Source organism: Salvia hispanica, chromosome 2, assembly GCF_029641045.1.
Source record: "Salvia hispanica isolate PSC_SH4W2 chromosome 2, Shi_PSC_v1, whole genome shotgun sequence".
Classification (NCBI taxonomy): domain Eukaryota; kingdom Viridiplantae; phylum Streptophyta; class Magnoliopsida; order Lamiales; family Lamiaceae; genus Salvia; species Salvia hispanica.
The window spans coordinates 280,016-299,227 of NC_142693.1; the positions used below are offsets into that span (position 1 = coordinate 280,016).

A 19,212-nucleotide genomic window follows, 5' to 3' on the forward strand; every position below is an offset into this window, starting at 1 on the left:
CTATCACATTCACTTAGATCCATATATTATAGTATCATACGCATAAATTAAATTAATAGATCATTTTTTTTTCTTATCTTCTAAAGCTAAATATAAATAATATCAGTACGTAATACTATATATAATAATAGAAGCAAACTGATTAATTTTGTAATCTAAGATACTATATATAAATATAGTAATCTAAAAATCATGGAATAAAAAGAGGTACAATAAAAAGAGGTACTACTAAGGTTGAGTGGTAAAAGAACAACAATAAAAAGAGGTACTCCTACTACTAAGGTTTCAACAATACATTCAAATGTACTATTCTTCATAGACAAAGTCTCCTAGATTAAATACAACATATTAAATTCAAATAAAGTTCAAATTGAAGTCACTTATCAAGTTGCGCTTTAAGCCACCTGTACTTCAACTCTACCGGTATACCCACAAATGTATCGAATAATATGCCATCGTGCATTATCAAATCGAGAGCCTTGATCAACTGCGTCTCATCCAAAACAATCGTCTTCAACTCGGCTAATATTTCTTGAGGGTTCATCTTTTTTTGCTTTTCTATAATAAGCTTCTTCTCTTCTATAAGAAGCTTTTTCTGCTCTATATCAAGCTTTTTCTGCTCCACAACAAGCTCAGACTTATTCTTTTCCACCATTAGATAGTCACTAAAATCAGTACTCATTCGTTGCACACAATCAGATATGACCTTAGTCGATGACGCTTTCTTCTTTGATCCTAGAGAACTTGAGGAAGATGTTGTCTCCTTTCGTTTTTTTCGGGCCACCAAATCTGCCATAGCACTAGCTTCTTCAACACTCATATCGAGTGATTCTCCAACGGTAGCAGAATCAACCTCAATGTCAACCTCCTCATTAGTATTTTCTTGAAATGTTTTCGAACCTTGACCATCAGCACGATCTTGAGAGAAAAGAGCACAAATATCATCCCAATTCTCTACAACAATTCGTTTCCTATAAGGTGCAATTTTTGGATTTGCCTACAAAACAATAACAACCACAATTAACTTCACATACACCAAAACCTCCCAATTCCAGAAAAATAATTGAGAGAAAGTTTTAACTTTCACATAAGTGAGTAGATGCATACAAGTCATACTGCAAATTTAATTCCTCTCCTATTGGAGCTGCTCCATATATATTTAATAGTGTGTGTACCCAAAGTTCTATCTATTGTGGACATGGTAAGGAAATACATCCATTTATATTGATATCACTAATCATTGTGCCTCTAATTCATCCCATCATCATAGATATGCAGCATACAGTAGATGCATGACTATGATAAGAATGAGTAGATGCATACAGTAACTAAAATCAATAGATGCATAATTTGTGGCTAATAATCCGAAAGCTACTATTTGCTGTAATAATAGCTCTGGCTACATCCAAATTGGTCTATAAAGAGTTAGCAACAGTTGTCTATGGGATGAAAAGCTATAGCAACCAGAATCAAAGAAAACAAAAGAAGACATTGTTAACCATGTCTGCAGTTAACTGATACAGATTCAGTTGGAGCATATATATGTGAGGGAGCAACACTGGATGAACCACAAGAATATACTGAAATAAATTACCTTTAGTCGTTCATTCCACACGTTTTCATCATGAACCACAATTCTACCCGTTGTGTTATCCCATGTGATTGGACTGCCAGAATTGCATGACATCAACACTGGATGCAAGATATCATGATGTTTCTCCCAAGTCTTTAAACGAGCTTGAATATTTTGCTTATCAACCTTCACGTTTAGATTCACCCGAAGTGCATTTATGGCAGCTGTCCAAGCGGTAGACTTCCAAGCTGATTTTCCATCAAGCTTGTTTCCTTGATTAATTTGCTCTATAAAGCTGGCTCCAAGAATTTTATCCATCTCGGGAGTCCACGTCAAATATTTTGATTTCTCTTTCAATGCTTGTGACTCAGCAGCCATCTACAACAAACAAGAAAGGGCATGCAAATCAATCGGACACAAAAGTAAAAAAATTTAGCATATTTTATCCGAATCAAACAACGTCAACTAAATCCTATTGTTGTTCTTAGTGTGCACACATGAGAAACACAGTATAATATGGAGTATGATTTACAATTCCTGGATTTTCTCATTGTAAAGTAATAGGCCATAGTAGATATAAATTGAAGTAATAGTACCATAGCAACCGAGAGAAGAGAATGACTTCTTGTGAGGATTACATCATTAGCCAATACATACAGAATACAATCCAGTAGAGTTACATCAAACTAAACCTAGACAAGATAATGTCACTGTTTGATCAAAACGATTGCAAGGGTAATAATCCAGTTTGTAACTAGTAAACTAAACATATACTACAATTCACATTACTGAAGAAAGATAAAATCCAAGTAAAGCTTATAGCCATGCTTTCATATTCTAAAATCCAAGTAAGTCATAAATATATTTTGCTAAAGAAAAACGTATAAACAGATACAAAGTTAACCAATAACTCAAGATAAAGAAAGACCTACAATTCAACTACATTTTTAATTTGGCAAAACTTTCATCACAGAATTAAAACGGTAAAGGTTGCAAAAAGGATATACCTGGTGTTTGGTTAAACGGCGGCGGATAGCGCGAGTCTTCTTAGGGCGGAGATCGAGAGACAGATACTTTTTGTTTTTGTAGGCTTCTCTAAGAGCAGATTTCTGCTTCTGCTTCTACAATTTTATCAAAGTTGTAGTTGCTGAGAGTAGGTCTCTGACATCGAACCTGAATTTTCACTCCTTATGAGACTCACCTTACCACAATTAGCACACGAGAGTCGAGACAACCCAAAAGCCAAAAAATTAACCATAGCTAACAACTAAATTGAGATCTGAAAAAATTAACCCAGATAGAAACCCAAAACCCAAAAACGTCGGCTAAGATAAAATCCAAAACGTACAATCGAGATCTGAAATTTTTTTGGAAGATTAATTTTTTTTTTGAGATTTAACAGTAAATACAAATTCGCAAATTCAAATGCAAAAACGAGAAAATACGCACCATAAATCTGAACTTTTGATTGGGAATAACTCTTGTGAACAGCGATAGAGGCAGCGATGGAGGCAGATCTGCAGAGAAGGGAAGAGTCGAGAGAGAAGGGAAGAGTCGCGTCGCGAGAGAGAAGAAGAGGCGGAGAGAGTGGGGAAAAAAATTATGACCTGGTTTTTTTTATTTTGACCCGAATTAGATCCGCGTGTTTTTTAAGTTTGACCCGGAAATTGAGATTTTAGAATTCGAATTCCTTTACTGAGGCGTAGAATTGAAATTATAGAATTGAAAATTTTGGAATTATAATTCAATCCTAATTCTATAATTTTTTGTGTTACCAAACAATGGAATTGGAATTGGAGACTCCAATTCCAATTCCATAGCTCCAATTCCATGTTCCCAAACACACCCTCATAAAAGTTTAGATTTTTAGAGCGGATCAATTTAGGTAAAAAAACCGATTCGAAATTCGAATGCTCACCCTAAGAAGAAAAACAGCTAATAAATAAAAATGTCAAAATTCAAATAACCCAATATTTGCAATTTTAAAATAGATATATAAGATAAGTATATATGCGAATGAGTGTTACAAAAGGCAGCGTTTTTCAAATCAGCTCAGCTCTGAAAGCCCTAATTTACCTCGATTCCCTCTTTCCTCTCTCTCAACCTCCGTCGATCTCTTCCTTCCGTTTCCGCCTCATACTTTTTCGATTGGATTCAATTCTAATGAGGCCGGCCGGGATTCCAGCTCAGGGCTACGGCGGCGGCGGCGATGTGCAGCGGGAGAACCCTCCCTCGAACAATCTATGGATCGGTAACGTGTCGCAGGACGTTAGTGAGGCTGAGCTGAAGGCGCTATTCGAGAAATACGGCAAAATCGATAGCGTGACGACGTACTCAGCTCGCAACTACGCATTCCTGCAGTTCAAGGAAATGGAGGAGGCGAGATCCGCGAAATTGGCTCTCCAGGGCTTCTATTTCCATGGAAGTTCCTTAAAAATCGAGTTTGCGAAACCGGTTGGTGAATATTTATTGATTAATTGGTTTCAGACTTTGTTGTGTGTAAATTATTATTCGGATTTCAAATTAGTTGGTTTTGCTGAATATGTTTCTGTACTTGAGCTGAATAGAGCTGGATTGGATGCCAATTTTAACCGTTTTAGGTTTTTAATAAGCAACTCTGCCTTTTCCTTTGCGTACGTTCCAACACGTATAATAATTCAACTGTGGATTTATATCATTATAACTTGGTTGCTATTGAAAAAAAATATTTTTGTGCATTTGCTCGAAAACGTGATTTTCCTGGTGACACGCTCAATATAGGCAATTAATTGATAGGAACTATTGAAACATCTCATCACATTATCTTATAAGCAAATGTTGGAACACACAATAGGATAACGTTGGGTATTGTACTCATATTAATTTGATTGAGTGCCTAACCTCTAAGGTCTTTCATTATTATACATTTCAAGTCAACTGAAGAAAAAATTGGTTCACAAATGCCCACTGTATTCATTTATTCCCTACCAGAGTAGAGGTTATAATATATACCAACCAGTGCATTGTCTTCTTTATTTGTACAACTCTATTTTACCTCCTCGAAAACAGTTGATAATTAAGACACAAATTTTACTTTTGGAATCTATCTATTTCAGTGTAAAATTGTGAGTCCTTCTCATTTGCTAATATACTCAAATTAATCGTTTACAAGTTGTAAGCCTGTGGAACTATAATAGTTAGGCTTTTCCAATGAAAAGAAATCATTATATTGTTCTTCAAAGAGTTTCTAATATCATCATCCAGCCCTACAAGCTCTCTTTACGCGATTACTAACAGTCTTTACTCTGTACAACATAAAGGGTGGATTGGTTTGGAAGATATAAATTTTAACGTGGAAATTCGTTGAGATATGTTTTACAAAGTTATACTGCTCTGACAGTCTTTAACCCAAGTTACCCAACATAAGGGAAAATGCTTTTCTGATAATATAATGGCGATGTTGAATGAAAAATATGGTTCAGATGCTGAAAGGATCTTGAGTTTGAGAATACTGAGAGAATTTTGAAAAACAACATGATAAGCATATATCAAAGCTATATGTAGTTTGACAATGATCACTGATGGAAAAATAGTCTCCCATTAAGAAAAAGGAAGTATTTTCAAGTTGCAGCAAATTATTATGTTCTTTAATTTGATAGATCTTATGGAAGTCATAAATGGAAAAATTCTTCTGCTGCTCTTCAAACACAAAGCATTCCTCAACACTTATCCAATTGGTACAACTAACTAAAACACAAACAATGAGCTGAGAAAAATACATTCGATTTGTGGTCCTCATCCCAATGACATTGATCACTCATTGACCAATATAGGCCTTTTATCTTGCTAATGACTTGTTTGTCATACATGATGCAATTGGCTAGGAAAACATCTTGTTAACTTCCGTTTCAATTTTATCAAGACTAGATAATTTTATTTTTGCCTTCATACATGTACGCGCCTTTGCCAATGACTCAATTTTGGGCTTCTTTAGAATGAATGTTGGATGTTGAGGGAATAATAAGTTATGAACCAGCTCTCTTTGGTGGGTAGATTCCTCATAGTGACCAATAATGAAGTTTGATTGCGCCTATGGCTGATTCCATGTTCAATAAACTGCATTAGTACGTGTTTATAAACATTTTCCATGCAGAGCATTGAGCTCTATATCAAAATGCCTGAATATATTAAATTGATGCTCATTACCAATCTCGTTATATCTAATTGCCTAGAGATATATTCAGAAAACATGCAGGTTTTAACTGTATAAGGTGTGTTTTGCATGACCTGTATTGTTGCTGCTTGTGTAAATGATAAAAGAACACCGTCTAGGTCAATCTCCTCTTTTTGAAGTATTACGTAGGAAATCTATAAACATTTTGCTATGTATTGTGTTTCGTTGTGCATTTCTCTCTTTGCTGCCAATAATACATTTTTGGAATACTTGTTGAATCTCTTCTCTGTGCAGGCTAAACCTTGTAAAAGCTTGTGGGTGGCTGGAATAAGTCAATCTGTTTCCAAAGAAGAACTGGAGAATGAATTCCTCAACTTTGGAAAAATCCAGGAATTCAGGTTCCTCAGAGATCGGAGCACTGCTTATGTTGATTATGTTGCACTGGAGGATGCTACCCAGGCACTGAAGACAATGAATGGGAAACAGATTGGTGGGGCTCATATACGTGTGGATTATCTCAGGTCACAGTCTTCCAAAAGAGTAAGTTATTTTGCCACGAGTTGTTCCTGTGATTCTCTATTAACTTTTCATATTAACCACAAGAGTCTTTCTCTTTTATCTACTTGTCATTGTTTGGAACGTGTATTTAATCTCTTAGCATAATGTTCATTCAGTCCTTTACTGACTGAAACACGGTTTCTCTTACAAATCTTTACAGGAGCTTGGTCCAGATGCTACTGGTAGGAATATGTGGATGGGACATGATTCCATGAGCAATTATTCCGACCCTAATCTTTCTGGGACCAAAAGGAAAAATGTGAGTGTTAACTTCGGAAATTCTACCAGTGCATTAATGCATGGGACTGAATAATGCTGATGATACTGAGTAGTCTACTCATCGTCTCTGCATGTGTACATTATGTTGAGTCCCTTGATCTTATAATTTGTTAACACTAACCGTAGACTCAGTTTCTAAGAACATGTTTATAGTGTTAAGTTTGCGGTGTATGCGATTGTGGTTCCCTTCTCACAATTGATTCAATTATTTACTCTAATGTTGGCATTGCAGCAATTCCTTCCATCTGGATTGCAATATGGAGATGCACCGCTTAGTAAAGTTCTATGGATAAGATATCCTCCTGCCGTTGTTATTGAAGAAGATATGCTCCATAATGCCTTCATTCTATTTGGGGAAATAGAGAGGATTAAGACAATTAGTGACAAGAGCTGTGCTTTCGTAGAGTTCAGAAGTGTCGAAGAAGCAAGGCGTGCCAAAGAAGGATTACAGGGAAAACTCTTCAATGATCCCAGGATATTAATTGAGTACTTTAGTGGAGAATTTCCTGGAGGGAGAGGACAATTTAGTGAATATGCACTTCAACCAGGTCAGATGGACATTCTTGGCCTTAACCATACCGCTTTACTAGGCAATAATCCTGGAATTCCCTCCCTTGGAATTCGAGGAGCGGAGTTATATGTGAGGCCACCCTTAGGGCCTCATAGTACGTTTGAATTACAGAACCCTAGTCCCAAAACATTGATGGGAGGGCCGTCTTGGAATAGGTTATCTCCTCCACCTGGAATAGTTTCTTCTCCGTCAATAGGTTTCAATATACCAAACAGGTCCGGGCCTGGTACAATGGACGTTTTTGATGCTAACCATTTTCAAAGGGACTCCAAAAGGTCAAGGTATGAAACAGCTTTACCTTCAGAAAGAGCTGAATTGGATGAGCCTTATGGACTGCCTTTAGCTAGAAGTAGTGGAGCATCTGGTTCTATGACAAGGGGCATGATTGGTGGGCCCGGCCAGCGTCATGCTGAACATGATTGCATATGGAGGGGTCTTATTGCAAAGGGTGGCACACCTGTTTGTCATGCTCGATGTGTTGCTCTAGGAGACGGCCTTGCTGCTGATCTGTAAGTGACTTATGACCAATTCTACCATTTGTTTACTAAAGATTGTAAGAATACAGCTTCATGGTTGGCATGATGCTTCTTGAATCACTTCTACAGATCTTTCTGTCATAAAAATGTCGTTTAGTTTACAGGAATGGATAGCCTACGATTTATCAACTATTCTGTTAGAAGTTCAACTAGGTTTATTATCTTCTTGGCTTGCATATTCCAGCATCATATGATATAGTTGGTAGCAACCCACAACCTGCAAAATTTGGATGCTCTTTAACAAGCAACTAAACAATCTATTTGCAATATTTCATGTAGTTTTATCATTTGTGATTTTGTACATTATGTTAGTAAGTTTTTATGCTATGAATTAAAACCCATTCTCTCTTTCTCTCCCTATATATCCTACATACCCAGCATGGGCACCTTCTAAGAATCTAGTGTTATTTGGCTTGAAAATGTGTATGGTGTGGAATTTCCGTTGATCTGTGTGTTTCTTAATTTTCAACATTGTAGTGCACAGTAAATAGGTTAAGTTTAGAATTGATGAATATTCGTGAGATCGTTTTTGTTCCCTTATCTGATCTTGGATTTTTGTTTTGTGCAGCCCTGATGTGGTTAATTGCTCTGCACGAACTGGATTGGATTTGCTGAGCAAACATTATGAGGATGCTACTGGGTTTGATATTGTGTTCTTTGTACCCGATAGTGAGGAGGATTTTGCTTCGTATACAGAGTTCTTGAGATACCTTGGTTCAAAAGACAGGGCAGGAGTTGCGAAGTTAGATGATGGGACAACCTTATTTCTAGTGCCTCCATCTGATTTCTTGACTAAAGTTCTAAAAGTTTCAGGGCCGGAACGTCTTTATGGAGTTGTTCTCAAATTTTCTGATGTAGCTCCTAGCAGCGCTCCCACTAATCCGCAATTAAGTCATCCTCAGTATGCAAATCCACACAAATTGACTGTTCCACATACTGGATATGCTCCTAATCAATCAGAGAAATGGCCTTTGGATAACAGTAGAGTTCTCCCTGAGGATCCAAATATGTTTCCAAAAGTTCCTACTCCTGTAACTGGCTCTTTTCCTGCACACTCTGTTCCCCCAGCTACAGTTGCAACACAATCTGGCTTAGCTTTGACACCTGAACTCATTGCAACTCTGACATCACTACTTCCTCCAAACAATGCTTCTTCTGGTTTACAAACTGCATCATCACTGCAGACCACCTCTACGTTGGGTGCAGCATCACATGTTGCTGGTGGTCCTGACAATGTGGCTCCCTGGAAGCATGAGCAGCAGTTGGTAGGTCAGGCCAGTCACCTCTTGCAACAGCTAGGTAGCCAGATCAACCCACAGTTGCAACATCTGCAGGCATCTCAAACTGCTCATGCAGGTGCAAATGCAGCTACCCAGTTCCATCAAATGTACATTCCAAACAGCCAGATGAATGATCACCCAATCAATATGGCGACTCAAGGTGCTGCTTCATCTAAACCAGTAACACCTGTTTTTTCCTCGCAAAGTGGACATGATATCAACCCATACTATCTACAAGGGGTTTCTCAGGATGTCTTGAGGGGTCAGGGGATGGATAATGGAAAAGATGCTCAGAGGTTGTATAACCCATCTGTTGTCCAGCAACCGGGTTATCCTATGGCTTCACCGAATCAACTTAGTGGTGTTCCCCAGCCACAGCCGTATATGCCGTTACCTTCTTCTGGAATAGAGGCAGCACATCAAAGTCAGCCGCCTCAGGGTGCTCCTCCATCTGGGGCAACCCAGGAAAGTGCCGAAACAGAGGCTGACAAAAATGAACGTTACAAGAGTACACTTCTGTTTGCAGCTAATCTTCTCTCCCGAATACACCAACCATCGGGTAATCAACCGGGGCAGGGTGCAGGGAGTCATTGAATGCCCTTTCTTCATCAGGTAATATTATTCACCTTCATTTTTGTGTCTTTCTTTTGCTTTTTTATGAAGGGTATGACTCTTCAATCATTTATTTCATGTTTCCAACCATGTTCGTGATGGTATTTCTTTCATGTGCTGCCTCTCACATTTTCATGTTCAATAACCTAGTAGTAGGGTAAGGTTCTGAGGGTAAATTGCCAGTTAGGAACTTGTAGGAGTGTGCTCATACATATATATTATGTCCATCTAATATTGGGGTAGGGTGGTGGCTGATATGACCCTCTTATGCGGTTATATCTTGAGCAGTGTGCTCATGTCCATGTTTTAAAGGTCATTTCCACCCTTGCAGTCTGTAATAGCAGCACTGACACTAGAGATTGGCCCAGTGATGGATGTGCAAGAGTTGTTTTGGGCCTCTTGGCCTTATCAACTCTTGATGTTTGCACGCAAACATAAAGAGTAAGATGTAGTCATAGAAGGTGTCGTAGTTTGTTTATATACTCATTTTCTTGCTTAGTAGTTAGTATAGCGTCTGGCACTGGATGAGCAATGCTTGGATATTATTTCAATCATGCATATAAGATGTTGTTCACCTCTTGATGTACTAGAATACCTAAGAGATTTTTTTGTGACTATACATGTGAAGTAAAAAATGGGGAGTCTGGCTATTTGTAATAGCATTTGTTTCTTCTGCATCTGATTCTAGAGCAGGCCGAAATTTACTCAGTGAGAGGTCAACAATGTATTGATATTCCTGTTAGTTGTGATTATTTGGTTTTGAATAATGGATAAACCATAAGTCATATGTGGGCAAAGTTGAGTCATTTACAAACTTATAAGTAGTGAAAAGGAGTTACTCCTATTAAATTGGGTTGGGTGACTGTATTATTCATATCAGAAGACACATTATCTCTAGAGTAATTACCTGCTTTGACTGAGGTCCTCGTCCTCTTGATCTGTGTTCTCTATGAATCTAAGAAGTCACTTTTCTATTTTAATGCCATTGCTGGAACAATAATATTTTATGTGAATTATGACTTAGGTAGTAATTTTAACGTTCACTATATGTTTGATGGTTTCCTTAATTTTTATGAAGATCTCATGGTATGTATGGTTATAATACTTGCGAGTTAATTTTTCATTGATGGTCATCTCAAGTGCCAGGCTGATATTGCTTGGTGGACATTTTAAACCAGTACAAAGGATGTGAAATGCCGATTCGTAGTTATGTGCTCCCCACTTAGTGATTTAGTTGTCGTTCGTTCACTGTAGCCATGGACTAGAGAGCATAGCTAGATTGCTTAAAGTGCTGGGATAAGAAGGCTACATGTAGGTAGAGTTTTTAGGCCAATTTTTAAGTCATGCTTTGAGGTAGGAAGGTTACATGCTTTCGAGGGTCGGGTTAGGTATCTGTTGAGGGGATTTTGAGCCAACGAAATTTATCATCTGCATCTTCTCAACATATTTTTATTTTGATATCTTTACCACACTATATGTTACTATATGGTAGATATGACTTCAGTGCCATTTCACTATATACTCCACCTTAGGTCATTTGGATTTTATAGTAAAAATATGCCATATAGGTCATGCATGTTTTGCCCCCTTCCTCTTTTTTGTCTCTTTTAGTTTTCAGTTACTGATTTTAATAGCTATAGTAATTTGTATTTGGAAATTGTAAACCTACTTTCACTAAATCTGACATGATTTCAATTATGTGTTTTCTACTCAAGTATTTCCCATGAAAACAAACTCCAACCCATTTAAAATATACATACACCTCCTAATTAAGTGCCTCGCATAACTGAATCGCCAATATCAATCAGAGAAGCAAAAAATGAGTATATTATATAGTAGTATCAAGAAAAACGTGTACACAATTTTCTCTACTAGGAAAAAATTCAAACAGAATCCTTCAACAGCATAATCCCGTGATTAATAAGTACAACTTTTTACCTTTAAATTGTTTTATTTAATTGACTTTTTTCCTTTTTAGATAAAGAACCTCGTCCTTTAGTCCGTTAGTTCCCTGCTACGTACGCGACCCTTACAGCGCCTTTTTACTAAATTACTGGCAATTAAATGAGATTATTAGGAAATTATATATTTTTTTAAAACAAAAAATGAAAGTTGAGCACCCAACGTAGCTGCTCAGTTGCAAAATTGTGCTGGTCTGGACTCGATATCGTTTATGATTATTGATACATTAGACAACACTACTAACGTATAATCTGAAAATACTGAAACTCCAACATATAATTTATTATTTAAATTAAGATTTTTATTCCTATGAACAAGCGTTAGAGTCAAGGCTAACAACTGCAATCGGAGTGATGATAGAGCTGGAGATGTTTTATTTTTATTTCGTGAAATAATTCGTTCAAAGTCTATACGTCTACGTGCTCAACTAGCGTTAGGTAGTTGAATTATGTTACTGGTTTTCGATAAGTGGTTTTTTGACAAAATTAATTGAGTGAAGACAAAATGGACTTGTATATTTATTTATGTCACGCTTTTTTCAATGTGAATTTCATCAAACATAAAAGAAATTTTCCAAGAGTTATTTACACAAAAATTAATCGGTCTTCTTTCTCTCTCTCTGTTACAGAAAAATTAAAGTGGGTAAACTGTGATGTGGGTGTAGGATGCGAGGCACCAGTCGAAGCAGCCAAGGCAATGTCGATGACGCCGTTATTCATTCCTTTTTCCCTCTCGTTTTGCTGGTTCATAGGAGTTTTACTTATGCAATTTTCTTAATTTTTCCGTCTCATTTGGTAGTTTGTACAACTATAATATAACTGGCTTATATGCCCTGCTATCCATGGACTATTTTTTCTTTTTATGTGAGTTTCTACATTTTCTCTTTCACATTAAAATTGAAAAAATGATACCATAGCTAAAAGTTTGATAGTTGATACCTAACATATATGGCATGATAATGTTCAAATACAAGAAATCGTTGGTCTTTAACGGTATTAGTAGAAGTTCACTCTATTTTAATTTTTAAGCTGACAAGATATGAGAAGTTTTAATGCAATTATGTATAATCCGTTATGAAATTTCAAGTGCTAGAGATATATTTTAGTGTAGGGCACAACTATGGATATATTTTAAGATTGACTATCAATTTGTAATTTCTTAAATTTGAGACTACCAAAAAAATAAGATACATAAAAATTAGGGCAGAAGGTGATACTTGTCAAACATTCGCACTACATTTCTTCAGTTTTGTCATTTTTGCATAAACATATGACAGAACAGATATTTAAAAAAATCATGTATTTTTTTTTATCTATGTACCTTTTTTTTAATGAAATGAATGAATTTTTCCGTATATGTCTCGTAAATTTAATTCCGTAAATGTAGTTGTTTTTGAATTATTTTTATTGCGACTGGCCTATTTGAGTAAATGCTGACGTGACAGATGGATTTTTAGTGCTGCTGACGTGGCAGGGAGAGAGAGTGACTGACCTATTCTTATAGTGGATGCTCTAAAAGACCCGCTATTGAATATAAATTTATACACAAATTGGGAAGTAGTATAAAGATCGTTCCCAGCCAAAATAGCCCTAGATACGATGAAATAAAATCATAAAATAAATTAAAAAAATATTTATTGAACCTATTAAAAATTCAAAAAAAGTGTTGGGATACGGATTGAACTTACTCAAACAAGTAATGTAAAGCACACTTGAACGATTACGTGGTTTGGCAAGAAAATGGCTACGTCCACAGAGAAGCCTAATGAAGTTTATTGTGCAAATTGAATGCTCTTAACTAATCACAAGCAAGAGCTCTAATCCTCTCAATTCTATGTGTGTTTCGTTGTGTGTGTATCAGTTACAAAATATCAGTGATGAGCTAATATATGAGTGTACAAGTGGGAAAAACCAACTAATCTTCAAGTCTCTAAAATATTAGTTCTCAACCAAAATATTTGCAAGGGAACACCTTCACAAATACAAAATTAGCCTTAAATGCTATATTGGCTATGAATTTAGACCCAAAATGAGCAGCAGCATTAGCATATACGACACACTAGAAAATGTTTGTGCATTGCTCAATAATTTAGTGCTCTTTTGGCTATAAAAACACTGTCTTATCTTACTTATAATCTTATATATTAAACTACCTACATACCAGTATTAATATTTGATGAAACACGTACAAATACACAATAGAACATCCAATTTGTGTTATACAACATGTTAATTTGCAATTTACAGTCTCAACAGCTAACGGAAAACACTGCATTTTGGGAGCAGAGCAATGCAGCTAAATGGAGAAATGGATAACTCTTGACATTCCTACAACAGAAAATGAGCAGAAATGTCTGAAAGACATTGGTATCCACATTCTCTTCAACAAAAAGCAAAGAAAGAATAGAGAATTGCAATGTGAGGTTTCTTACCAGTAAACATTAAGTGTGGTTGAGCAATTAGAGGCAGCCATTCATGAAACTCACAAGAGTTCTCCTTCTTCCTTCAATGATTAATGGAGACAGAGATAAATCAATAAGTCAATGAAAGTCACCATAATCTGGCGAATATGTATTAATACTCACCTACTATTTCTCCATCAATCAGAATGAAGTTGATATGGGAAATGTTGGGCCATTGGGAATAATCAGCTGCATCACTTTGTTGTTCAACACATATTTCTGGGCAGCCCCTAATAGCTAACCATTGAAGTGATGTGAGGCCCCGCATTGCACGTAGACTCCTTAACTTCTTGCAATTAAATATATTCAATCCCCATAGAGATGCGAGGTTCCCAAACCATTCAGGCAACTCTTCCATTCCATAATTCTCTATCTTTAACATTGCAATAGAGGTGAGATGTTGAATTGATTCTGGCAAACTTCCCCAAGCTTCCCTCCCTTTCAATTCTAATACCTCAAGTGAGTGGGAGTTGCATCTTTGCAATAAGACTTCAACGGTCTCCATAGATCCCTCCATACTAACATCTATTTGTAACCTATTTTTGGAATAAGTGGCCATAAATTGAGAAAAACCAATAATTTCTAATTGTGTTAGACGAGGATATTTTGGCAAACAATCAATTATTCCAGGTAGATTGTTTAGGCTACTTATATTATTCAACACCAATACCTCAAGCAAGGATCCTACCATTTCACATGGAAAATACAGCAAAGCTTTGCATTTACAAATCTCCAACCTTTTAAGACATACAAGGCTTCCTTGTGATTCTTGTGCACCAATGTCTGCTACCCGTTCCAAATTTGGACAGTCGCTTATAATCAACTTCTCCAAAGAATTGAGGGTGCCTAGACCATCTGGTAGTTCTCTCAAATTGGAACACATTCTTATACTTAACTCCAAGAGATTGGAATTGTTATAGAATAACCAATTTGGGAGATATTCCAGATCATCTATTCCTTCTATCCAAAGCTCTGTTAGCAACTTCAATTCTGTCTTGAATATGTATGTGAAAGGCATGCTCCCACTCCCCTTGATTATCAAACTTTTGAGGCATGACCACGAATAATTAGGAAAACTCATCAACTGCTTGCACTGAGAGATCTCCAAGTGTTGGAGGTTAGGAAATACCTTCACATCACTTGCACCTGCAGATTTCACTTCTGCCCACTCTGTCAGCTGAGGCATGTAATGCAATACGCGTTTTTCAAGAGATGGAAAAACACTACGTGTCTCCTCATTCACTAATCCATAGAATGAAGAATTTATGGACTTCAAATTTGTCAATTCTCTTAAATAGAGAGACTTGAGATTTGGCAATTGCCCAACCATTGGGATTTCTTCACATTCTGAGCAGTCGGAGAGTTTTATCTCTATCAACTTGTTAAGTGGAACCCAACAACCTTGACAAACATTTTCAGTTACCATATTTTGAGTCCAGGATGGAAATCTTTTTCCCTTGAATCCTTCAATATCCAACTTCTTCATATTAGAGTGAGGTTGGAGGCCTTCCAACACATTCTCATCATTTGTAGCTTCAGCTTCTCTATGCATGTTCCATGTCAAACGCAACTCCAATATTTTTGACTTGTTAGATAGACATGCTTTCTCAGCCTCTTCCTTGTTTTCAACCCTTTCAAGGTTAGAAATTTCCAATTTTCCTTTGAGACCATTCAAACTCCCGAGCTCTTCGATTTTGCATCCGTTCTTGTCGCAAACAATAAAATACTCTAGCGTCTGGAGAGAAGTTAAACACCCAATCTCAGCAGGCAACTTTGTTAATGAATTGATATAAAGATGCCTTAAATTAATCAAGTACTTCACATTTCTAGGCAGCTCCCTCAATCTTCGTGTGCCTGCATTTAATGTTTGCATCTGATGGAGTTCACCGATCCAGTCCGGCAAGTATTTGATACACGTCGATGAGATATCAAGTTTCCTTAAATGTATCAACTTCCTTATCGAAATTGGCAACTTATCACAGCAATCATCTGCAAGAACTAAAACATGTAGATGCTCGAAATCTGCAAACTTGTTACGGTAAATGTCTCCCTCAAACAATAATGTCCGCAAATATTTTGCCACTTCTCTTGGAATTCGACTTTCTTCATCATGAATCATGTATCTCACTCGGCTCCCACTTTCTTTATTATTAGAAGAACCTGAAATTGAACATGCGAGATCATGCACAAGATCGTGCATCACACAACTCTTTACATTTCCATAATCATCTCTTTCTGCAACTTGTAGTAGAGAGTTGTGCACAAGAACTTTCATAAATTTGTCGCCTAAGCACTCCATCTCACTGCTTCCATTAGCTTCAAGAAATCCTTCTGCCATCCAATACTCAATCAGTTCTTGACTTTTGATTCTGTGACCTTTAGGGAAAAGCGAACAACATGCAAAACACTTTTTGAGTGACGATAGAGACAAATTTTCAAAGCTCAACTTCAATATATTTGTGATACGATCCCCTTCATCATGTGAAAGCCAGTTCTCTTCAATCGAGAGCCATTCTTCTTCAGATTTATTGTATAGCGCTCCACCGACTACATTAGCAGCTAATGGCAAACCTTGACATCTTGTTGCAATCTTCCTCCCTATGGCCTCAAACTTTGATGGAATATCATGTTTTCCAAAAGTTTTGGCTTTGGTTATTGACCAACAATTTTCGTGTGATAATCCTTTGAGCTCATGTGTATGAAGTGATTGCATAGTTGAAGCAACTTCCATATTTCTGGTGGTAATAACAATTGCATTCCTCTTGGTAGAAGTAACACCAACCAAAGAATTGATAAAATCATCCCATTTGGGACCATCTTGATTCCAAACATCATCCAGAATCATAAGATAAGTTTTATCTTTGAAAGCTTTTTTAAGCCTTTTCAAAATATCCTGCCTACTCTCAACCTCAACTTGACCATGAGAATTCTTTTTCACAAAACCTTGCTTACTCTCAACATCTTTTTTCAGAAAATCCTGCCTACTCTGAACTTCAACTTGATCAGAAGAAGTGTTTTCGAGAATATTTGGGTTACTCTCAACTTCAACTTGATCAGAAGAAGTCAACTCCTTGAGGATTTTCTTGAAAATAATGATTGGATCAAAAATTTGTGAAACATGCACCCAAATATGTGATCCAAAGAGAGTTTTTATCTTTGGATGATGGAAGACATTCCTAGTCAAAGTTGTCTTCCCCAATCCTCCCATTCCCACAATAGCAAAGATAGAAATTACACGTTCATCAGTTGTGGTACTAGTGTTAATATACTCAACTATTTCTGACACCAACTCATCTCTTCCAACGAAAATTGGATCATGTGAGAAGGAATCAGTTTCAAAAGCAGCATGAGGCAATTTTGGCACATCGTTGGCAAGCCTCTCTTTGAGGCCAAGCTCGGCTCCCTCTTTTCGAACATACTCCAAATTCTCATTGATTTCTTGGATTTTAAGAGCTATGTCTCTCGGATGCGCAATATGAGTGAAGGATGAGAAGCATGAGAGTACCTTTTCTTTCATGGGCTTGATGGACTTGATTTGTTTGGAGAGAAGATGATAGTTGAATTCATCCAAAACGTTGTCAGCATCAAACGCCACATCTTCGAGCTTCCTCAGCCAGCTTTTGACAGCCCCACCGGGAATGGTACGGCTCTCAGCATCGTTCAACAATTGCTGGATCGTATCTAAACTCCCAGCTAGCTTTGCTGCTTCTTTGTCGAGACCACGGATTAGTGAGATCTCTGTCTTGGAATGGTCAATGAGGTTTTGAACTAAAACTTTAATGACGGCGGCGACAGCTTCTCCTTCCATTGTTTGAGTTTGTAACTGATTCAGAAAGAGAAATGGATGATTGGTATAGAGTGAAAGACAGAGTAGGAAGAGAATGTAGTACAGTTTACAGCCTTTCATTCAAGGTAGTTTGATTTCATTTTCTTGCATTATTTCAGTTCTTATCGACAACTACTCCCTATGTTCCCCATTACTTGACATAATTTGACTTGACACGGATTTAAAGAAATGTTGTGAAAATTGGGTGGAAAAAATTAGTGAAATATGAATCATACTTTTATATATTAACTAAAAAATAAAAAGTATGAGTGTCAATTAATTGAGGACGGACGAAAAAGAAAATTGATGAAGAAGATAGTCTTGATTATCTGTTAGAAAGGTTGGGCAGATCAAAGGGCCTCGGAGTGTTGGGAAAGAAGTCCAATGACTATGGAAGGCACACCTCAACAAAGCCACTGGCTTAGTTAGTAAAATTAGGGATTTGCGTATTTTTTTTATCATTGTTTTCTTTTTCTTGTTCATTAAGTTAGTTTTTAGTATTATAAATAAGAGTTATTGTAATCATCTGAGAAGGTAATCAAGAATATGTTCATTCTGTTCTCCAAAGTGAGAAAATCGTCTTGCTCGATGGGCACTCGCGCCCGCGACAGACATTTATCAATCGCTAATCAGCCCGATAGGAGGTTTATCCTATCAAACTGTGACATTTGTGGCTAAGCCAAAATCCGGCCCTCCGCGGATCTTTGTTAGAATATTTCCTCTTGATTACCTTGTAGTATTATTAAATTTTGTATAACTTTATTATGAAGTTTGAGCTTTCTTATTAAATTGATACAAAAGAAGTCAGAGGACTGATTGATACAGGAACACATCCGATAGGTAAAAAAAAAAATCATCAATAACAAACATTTACGATAACAAAAATACGTCTCAAGTTTTATTCAAGTAGACTAATTGGCCATAACATTTTTTAACGTAGAAGTCTGCATCTATCAAGAATGCAATAACCCTAATGATTTTTCCATTCTTATAGCATTTATAATAACTAATTGACAAGTAAAACTAAATAAAAAATCACAAACCAGCAAAGTAAAGAAAGGCCAAGATCTCTCAGATGAATGGGTAGAACTATTAGCAGACATACCTTACAGTTCTATCCTTTCTTCTTCTTCGTTGCTCTTGTAGATGAATATTGTGAATAGGCAATGAAATTAGTTTTCTCCTCCTTGGACATGATATATAATACTTCCTCCGTCCCGCTTTAGCAGTCCCATTGACTTTTCTGTCATCTTTTCGTAAAAATAATAAAAAATAGTTAAAGTGGAGAAATGGTAAAGTAAGAGAGATAATAATGTAGATAAAACTCTTCTCTATATTATTCTCTTTCTTAATTTATCATTTCTCTTTTTTAACTATTTTTTATCATTTTCAAAAAAAGAG

At 36.6% G+C, this 19,212-nt stretch overlaps 3 protein-coding genes across 5 annotated transcripts; 1 reads left to right on the forward strand and 2 right to left on the reverse strand.

Moving 5' to 3' along the window:
- Positions 1-272: 272 nt before the first annotated feature.
- LOC125194960 (uncharacterized) lies at positions 273-1,911 on the reverse strand. Its single transcript, XM_048093172.2, has 2 exons — positions 1,595-1,911; positions 273-997 (listed from the first exon to the last, which is right to left on the reverse strand). The coding sequence occupies exons 1-2, from the start codon at positions 1,889-1,891 to the stop codon at positions 377-379; spliced, it is 918 nt and encodes a 305-aa protein (XP_047949129.2). The 5' UTR covers positions 1,892-1,911; the 3' UTR covers positions 273-376.
- A 1,701-nt stretch (positions 1,912-3,612) lies between these two features.
- FPA (RNA binding protein) lies at positions 3,613-12,386 on the forward strand. 2 transcript variants are annotated; one of them, XM_089064744.1, is made up of 6 exons: positions 3,613-4,027; positions 6,021-6,266; positions 6,445-6,543; positions 6,796-7,643; positions 8,239-9,562; positions 12,153-12,386. In XM_089064744.1, exons 1-5 carry the CDS (start codon positions 3,737-3,739, stop codon positions 9,542-9,544), a joined length of 2,790 nt encoding a protein of 929 aa, XP_088920870.1. In that variant the 5' UTR covers positions 3,613-3,736; the 3' UTR covers positions 9,545-9,562; positions 12,153-12,386. The 2 variants fall into 2 exon arrangements, with proteins under 2 accessions (XP_088920870.1, XP_088920871.1); XM_089064745.1 differs by having other exon boundaries at positions 12,189-12,386.
- A 1,194-nt stretch (positions 12,387-13,580) lies between these two features.
- Positions 13,581-19,063, reverse strand: LOC125216254 (disease resistance protein RGA2-like). Of its 2 annotated transcripts, none has more exons than XM_048117917.2 (4): positions 18,917-19,063; positions 14,109-17,808; positions 13,956-14,026; positions 13,581-13,851 (listed from the first exon to the last, which is right to left on the reverse strand). In XM_048117917.2, the coding sequence occupies exons 2-3, from the start codon at positions 17,791-17,793 to the stop codon at positions 13,983-13,985; spliced, it is 3,729 nt and encodes a 1,242-aa protein (XP_047973874.2). In that variant the 5' UTR covers positions 17,794-17,808; positions 18,917-19,063; the 3' UTR covers positions 13,581-13,851; positions 13,956-13,982. The 2 variants fall into 2 exon arrangements, with proteins under 2 accessions (XP_047973874.2, XP_047973884.2); XM_048117927.2 differs by having other exon boundaries at positions 13,581-13,877.
- Between the last annotated feature and the right edge of the window lie 149 nt (positions 19,064-19,212).